Source organism: Nycticebus coucang, chromosome 7, assembly GCF_027406575.1.
Source record: "Nycticebus coucang isolate mNycCou1 chromosome 7, mNycCou1.pri, whole genome shotgun sequence".
NCBI classification, from domain to species: Eukaryota; Metazoa; Chordata; class Mammalia; order Primates; family Lorisidae; genus Nycticebus; species Nycticebus coucang.
In genome coordinates this window covers 17,927,381-17,934,692 of record NC_069786.1, presented here as the reverse complement: position 1 = coordinate 17,934,692, position 7,312 = coordinate 17,927,381, and the positions used below count along the sequence as shown (strand labels likewise).

The 7,312-nt window shown below is 53.3% G+C and overlaps 1 protein-coding gene across 1 annotated transcript; it reads left to right on the top strand.

The window, feature by feature from the left end:
- Window positions 1-595: 595 nt before the first annotated feature.
- TMEM37 (transmembrane protein 37) lies at window positions 596-7,060 on the top strand. The gene is made up of 2 exons (XM_053598223.1): window positions 596-762; window positions 5,995-7,060. Exons 1-2 carry the CDS (start codon window positions 742-744, stop codon window positions 6,592-6,594), a joined length of 621 nt encoding a protein of 206 aa, XP_053454198.1. The 5' UTR covers window positions 596-741; the 3' UTR covers window positions 6,595-7,060.
- The last annotated feature ends 252 nt before the right edge of the window (window positions 7,061-7,312 follow it).

The window sequence follows — 7,312 nt, the reverse complement described above, 5'->3', positions numbered from 1 at the left end:
CCCAAAGGTTCTATTCCTTTCGCGCTTACCAAGGGCTCCCAGCAAGACCCTGACCTTTTCGGGTCCTCAAACTGCAGCCCGCGGGCCAGATGAGGCGGTGTGATTGTATTTGTTCCCGTTTTCTTTTTTTACTTAAAAATAACATGTGTGCAGTGTGCATAGGAATTTGTTCATAGTTGTTTTTTTTTTAAACTATAGTCCGGCCCTCCAACGGTCTGAGGGACAGTGAATTGGCCTCCTGTTTAAAAGGTTTAAGGACGCCTGATAGAACCGAGGCTCGAATAAGTTAATCAAGCAGCCCAAAGCCACACAGCGAGTGGGGAGGGTGGCAGCGCCTGGGTGCTCGCCACCACCCTCTGGAACCTACTGCTTCCCCCCAGGATCCACTCAGTAAGCCGAGATTGGAATCGAATCTGCCGCGGGCTGGGTCGCCTTCCCAGCCCTCGAGCAATCCGTGCCCTCCAAGGTTTGGGAGCGAAGGCGTGCCTCTTGATTCTCCTCTTTCGGACCCCAGGATCCCTCCCACTGCGTGCTGGATCCTCCCCTCTGCTCTCGGGGACTCCTCCCGGCCGCCCTCGCTGACTCAGCGTCTCTCGAGCTGCAGAGGGCGGCTGAGCGGCCGAGCCCGCCCCGGGGTTAATTGCCCGGCTTAGCAAGCGGCCGCGCGCCGCGCCCCCGGGAAACGTCGGGAGCCGGCGGCCGGAGCGAGCGAGGCGGCAGCTTGCGGCCAACCCCGGCAGCATGACTGCCATCGCCGTGCAGGTAGCCCGGGGCCCGGCGGGCGCTGCCCCACCGCTTGGGAGGAGGCAGGGAGGGTCGCACTCACGGCGAGTTCTAGGCTCGGGACGGGGGTGCGAGCGCCCCACGTGCGCCAGCCCCCTGCGGCAAAGCTGCTTCTGCGGTGCGGACTTCCTCTGTGCCCGAGGCTCCCAAACTTCCACGGGAAGGAGTTTTCCGCGCTTCTTTGGGGTCGCCAGCGACCTATCTGTTAGGTTCACCATAGGTGAACCCTCCTTTTTCAGAAATAAGGCGCATCGGAGGTGTTGGGCGGGTAGAATCAACTTGCAAAGTGAGGCGTCTGTAAGAGGATGCGTTTCTTGGGAAGCTAGAACTTTCTGGGAGCTGGGGCTGTTTGGGGGTGCTGGGCGTGGGGTGGACTCCTTGGGGCGGATGGACACCTCGGAGCAAAGACTCTGGCGACCTGTATCCAGGTCCCTTTAGGAGCCCGTATCCCCCACGATTTGTTTCTCCTAGCGGGGTGCGAGGTGTTGGTGTAGAAGCTACAAGTTCCTTTTCCCTCGAGCCTGTAGCTCTCTGAAGGGAAATAAGTGGGCGGCGGGCGAGCTTCCTTCCCGAGCACCATCCCGCCGCCTCCGGTCTGTCGCCCCGAGTGATTTTATAAAGATGGGTCCCTGTGCGCAGCGCTCCTCATATCCCTGACCTAGTCAGATCCTGTTTCGCCCATTTCATAGGTGAGGTAACTGAGACTCGGAGAAGTAACCTACCCACCGTGGACAGCTGAGCCGGAACCATGATTCAAACTCAGGACTTTGGCTCAAAATCCCGCTCGCTCCCTTCTGCCTTTCCCCAATGGGAGAAACCCCACCCACAGGCCACCCCCGCCCCCCAACCTCTTTTAGGCAGGACCTATCCAATTGGGTTGGAGTAGGGACTTGGAGGCAGCAAGTTCCTCCTTTTTGTTCTGCGGCTTATCTTGAATGTGACCTGGCAGCCTCCTGGGACCGTTGTTTTGAAGGGTGGGATCAGGTGTGGCTTCTCCCTTCCTAGAACTTACGTCCATTTGGGAAGAGAAACTTGGAAACAGGGAATGGGAAATCCAATGCTAAAGTAAAAGGTGCATAAGTTGCCAACAAGGTTAACTTCAGCTGGGGAGAAGGTGGAGGACTGGTACCGTTTCCCCGAAAATAAGACCTACTTACAGGAAAGATAAGACGTCCCCTTAAAATAAGACCTAGCACATCTTTGGGAGCACACCTTAAAATAAGACGCTGTCTTATTTTCGGGAAACAGTAGCTAGGTGAGGACTTTGGGCTAGGGGCAGCCACTGGCTCCAGGGAGGGAAGTCTTGCTAAGGACTGTTCTAAGAACTGTGGGGTGATTAACTCTTCATCTCCATAGTAACCACCAAGCTGGGAAGGGGGGGGCGGGCACTAAAAGGAACCAAAGAACAGAGGCAGACCTACTTATTAGGAGGCTGCTGTAGAAATTTCTGGATGTTGATGTTGGCAATGGCGGGGCCTGGGCAGAGTGGGTGGTGAGGGGAGCCGGTATGGGAAACAGTGTGGGGAATGAGTAGAAAGGAGCCCAGGGTGTCTACTTGGGGTGCTATTGGTTAAGGGAAGCTGGTGAGGCCCTGGGTTACAGAGGAGGACAAGACCATGGCTTTGGACTGAGTATCCCAGTACTGTTGAGTGACTTCGTGTGTTCTATAGGTCATGGAAATCTTTCCAGGTTAGAAATGAAAAAGGGAAACCCTTGCTTTTTACTTTTTAAGCAGAGGAAGTCAAGGTCCAAAGAAATTTAAGTGATTGCCTAAAGTCAACCTGCTGGAGGCCTGTAGGACTGGGACAGTCCTGCCCAGCTGCCCTCCTGGAGCTTATGCTAAACCCTGCATTACAGAAAGCTAGCTGTCAGAGGTGCCCCCCACATGGGGGCGAGGTGTGCAGTGGTTAGGAACAGAAGCTCCAATGGGAGCTGCCCTGTGCATCTTTATATACGTGATCTCATCTAATGCCTGGGACTCGTAGTGGTGGGCAGAGAGTTTAAATGAAGCCCTGCTTTGGGATGGGAGAAAGAGATGAAATGAGGTCAGCTGTCTTTACTTTCTGATCCTGACGTGATGTCTAAGGGCCTGGAGATTAAAGTCCAGGACAGGTGGGGCTGAGGAAGGGACATGATGTGCCTCTTTTCCAGATAGCCTGGTGTCTGGAGTTAAAAGTCTCTGGGTCCTGTGGTCCCATGACTTGTTCTCTGCATGTGGGGCTCTGCCAGCTGCCTTCATAGCTAATGCTTTCCCACAGGTGTCACCAACTTCATTTTATTGATGAGAAAAACAAAGGCCAAGAGGTTAAGGAATTGCCCAAGGACAAACACCTTTAATGGTTTGTAGACTAGAAAGAGAGGTTTTGAAAGGTTGTTTCTTACCCATAGATCCTTTTTTTCCATAATAAAATGCAATACAGACTCTTGTGCCTCCCCTCTCCCCCCAGCACTTACAGGGATCTGTGGTAGTTAAAATGAAATGAGGAAGGGGGTGGCACCTGTGGCTCAAAGTGGTAGGGCGCCGATCCCATATGCTGGAGGTGGTGGATTCAAACCCAGCCCTGGCCAAACCCCCCCCCCCACACACACACACTAAATAAATAAATAATCAATCCTATAAAAAAAAATGTAAAAAAAAAATGAAATGAGGAAGGCAGCCCAGAGCCAGCTGCTCACCTTGCCCAGCCACCCCTCTTGGAAGCAAGGGCTCATAGTTTGGGAGCTAGTACATATTAGCTGACTGGATTCCGCCTCCTGGACATTATACAATTGGCTAGGCAGCTGTCACGAGCCTTGTTGTGATTTAGGTGAGTGATCTTGGGCAAGTCACCTGCCCGCAGCACAGTTTCCCTCTTTTTTTTTTTGCAGTTTTTGACTGGGGCCGGATTTGAACCTACTACCTCCAGTATATGGGGCCGGCGCCCTACTCCTTTGAACCACAAGTGCTGCCTGCATAGTTTTTCTCTTTATGTACCCCCACAGACCTTCCTGTTCTGCCAACTTCACAAGTTTAAGAATAAATAAAATAAGATCCTACTTAGAGGTGCTGAAAGCAAACCACATTTTTTTTTTTTTTTTTTTTGAGATAGTCTCACTTTGTCATCCTCGGTAGAGTGCTGTGACATCATAGCCCCAGCAATCTCAGACTCTTGGGCTCAAGCGATTCTCTTGCTTCAGCCTCCCGAGTTACCGTGACTATAGGTGCCCGCCACAGCCGCCTGGTTATTTTTTTTATAGAGATGGGGTCTTGCACTAGCGCAGGCTTGTCTCAAACTCCTGAGCTCAGGCAATCTGCCCACTTCGGCCTCCCAGAGTGCTGGGATTACAGGCATCAGCCAACGTGCCCACTGCAAATCACATTCTTACTCCTTTTACCCAGGGGTTGAAATTAGCAGTAGCTTCTGCATCTGGGGCATGTTTGCAGACAGGCTTGCTGGGCTCTGGCCACAAAAGTCTCCCAGGAACAAGGCTTTGCTTTATGTCCTGGGAGCAGTGTGGCCTGATTTGCCTCTGGAAGACTCCATTGGCACAGGGCTTGTGGACCACCCGCGGGCCCCCGTCTCATCCTCATTTCTTTATTCACTGGTTTCTTAGCTGTGACCATCATGTGTGAGCTTCTGCTTACCTCCCAAATGGCCAGATGCTCCTGTACACACTGGCTGCTTCTATACACACTGTAAAGAAGATAATTTCTGCCTAGGCAGGAGACGTGGTTTAACACAAGGGTGTCCAACCTGTGGTTCACAGGCCATATGCTGATTTTTGTGAGGACTTTATGTGCTTATCTGTGGTGTTAGACCTTACAAAAAGTACACATCAAACATTAGTGCTTATGTATCTACTGTGTGGCCTGCAGCAGAGGGGGGAAAAAAAGGCTGGACACTCCTGCAGGAGTTTCAGGTAGAAGTGACAGTGGTTGTGAACTTGACCCCTTATTTAATCCCTTAGCTCTTCCTTAAGAACCCACTGAATGCCCAGGTACTGGGGACACATTGGTGGCTAAATGTGGGGAGCCCTGCTCTTCCAGAGAACACAGCGTCTGAGGGAGACAGACAGAAACATGTAACTGCAGGCTGTGGTCAGAGTGGTGATGGAAACAAACTGTGCCTGATGCCGAAGAAGAGGAGAGGTCTTGCTTTGGGTTGGGGGATAGAAAAGACCTTGCTACCGAAGGGACTTTAAGCTGAGATGTGAAGAATGGAGAAGATGAGTCGTCCTGGAGGGGCACGGTTGCTGCAGAAGAATTCAGGCCAAGGGAAGAAAGTTCTGGGCATGGGAAGAGGGCTGCTGTGCTGTAGCCTGGCCAGGGGGAGTTTGCTGGGAGCTGAAGTTGAAGTTGGAGGGGGCTATGGGAGGGATAGCACAGGCTTGAGGGCTGTGAAGAGTTTTACTCTTTGAAGCGTTTCTTTTGCTTTCTGGGTCAGAGGGTGGGAGCGGTGCCCAGGTGGTGTCCCAGGACCCAGAGATAAGAGACACCTCACTGGACAGCTAGCCTGGTCAGGAGACTAGGGTTGGGGGTGATGGTGGAGGGGGCTCCTTCCTGTGCTGCACCAGAGGCTAAGGAGAGCCGCAACGACTTCTCCACACCTAGAAGCTGCCAGAACAGTTTGGTTGGCAAGCTGTGGGTGGGGTGCAGGCTGGGCAAGTCTGAAGGGCAAGATGCAAACAGCACTTATCACTTTTAGGACAAGGGAAGTAACATGGAGTCCTGGGCTGAAAGGGGGTGTGTAGGATCAGGTGGGTGGGGGTCAGGACAGACTACCTGTGTCCTGGAGAGGTATTGCTATGCTAATGTCCTGGGTGCCTGGTACAACCTCCCAGCCCTGCCAGGCAGGATTCTTGTTTTACTGCAAAGAAACCTAGGCAGGCTGCATGTTGAGGGTGGCAGGAGCCGGGCAGGCCAGGTTTTCTGAATTCAGAACCTGCCAGGATTTGCCAGTCCATTTGGATTTCTCTCCCAGTATAAAGCTCAGGAATGGAAGAAAGGGCAGGGAACTCTTCGTGCCTGGTGAATCCTGGACTGTAAAGGCTCTAGGACAGGTGGAATGGGAAAGGGTTCCCCAGAGACAGTCAGGCCGCATTGGGGAAGCCATGAGTCAAGGGGGGCATCCCAGGCTTCACCAGAGCGGGAACTGGAAGCCTGTTCAGGGTCTTCCCTGGAGGGGCTGGAGCACCCTCACTGACAAGGTACTTCCTGTTGGTGTCTTCTAGGCCCAGAGGCTGTTGGGCCAAAGAAGGCCCCGCCGGTCCTTCTTTGAGTCCTTCATTCGGACCCTCATCATCACATGTGCTGCCCTGGCTGTGGTCCTCTCATCCGTCTCCATCTGTGATGGGCACTGGCTCCTGGCTGGGGACCGCCTCTTCGGGCTGTGGCACTACTGCACCACCACCAACCAGAGTGAGGCGCGCTGCCTCAGAGACCTGGGTCAGGCCCACGTGCCCGGGCTGGCTGTGGGCATGGGCCTGGCCCGCAGCGTGGGTGCCTTGGCCGTGGTGGCTGCCATTTTTGGCTTGGAGCTCCTCATAGTGTCCCAGGTGTATGAGGACATCCACTCACGGCGCAAGTGGGCCATGGGCTCCATCCTTCTCCTGGTCTCTTTTGTCCTCTCCTGCGGAGGGCTCCTGAGTTTTGTGATCCTCCTCAGGAACCAGGTCACGCTCATGGGCTTCACCCTGATGTTCTGGTGCGAGTTCACGGCCTCCTTTCTCTTCTTCCTGAACGCCATCAGTGGCCTTCACATCAACAGCATCACCCACCCTGGGAGCAACCAAGGAAATTTTAGGGCCCCCCAGAGACATCAGGTTCTATAAGAAAGTGCGGTCAGGATGGGACTTTTCCAACATGTGGCCTCTGGTGGGGTTGGGTGGAACAAAACCTTGAAACCACTGCCTCTTAGCCAGAAACCTTCGGGTGGTTAGTGAGAAATGGCCCAGGGGCGCCTGCAGCTGGTCTGCAGGGCTGGAGGCCAGGAGGGTGCCTTACTGCCACCAGCTGCACAGGTTTAGCCAAGTTATGAGGATGTTGATTATAGAAGAAGAAAAACATTTTAAAAGTTCTCGAGTTTTCTTCCTGGACTGGGTAAATGGGGAAGCAGCAGTTCACACCTGTCTTAGTGATGCTGGGATACGGGCTGTGGAATCCCTGTGGCTCCCAGGCTTGTTAAGAATGTGTTATTCTTGGGGCAGCGCCTGTGGCTCAAAGGAGTAGGGCACCAGCCCCATATGCCAGAGGTGGTGGGTTCAAACCCAGCCCCGGCCAAAAACTGCACAAAAAGAATGTGTCATTCTTGCAGCTAAGGGTCTAGTCACTGCCTCGGACTTTCTTCCACCAACTCAAAGGTCCTTCACGTGTATGTCCTGACTTTAGCTTTGCCCATGTCAAGGAGGCAGAGCTCAAGACACCCTCAGAATGTCTTGCACATATTAGTTTTCAAACCTTTTGACTTGGTTTGACCCCTGTCTTTTGTGGGAACTTCACAAACCCTGGATAACCCTAACTTGTAGCAGCTGGTTGTCCTGTCTGGGCACT

Coding starts and splice junctions, on each gene's coding strand:
- TMEM37 (XM_053598223.1), top strand. CDS start 742: ATGACTGCCATCGCCGTGCAG. Junction 763..5,994: donor TGACTGCCATCGCCGTGCAG/GTAGCCCGGGGC, acceptor GGTGTCTTCTAG/GCCCAGAGGCTGTTGGGCCA.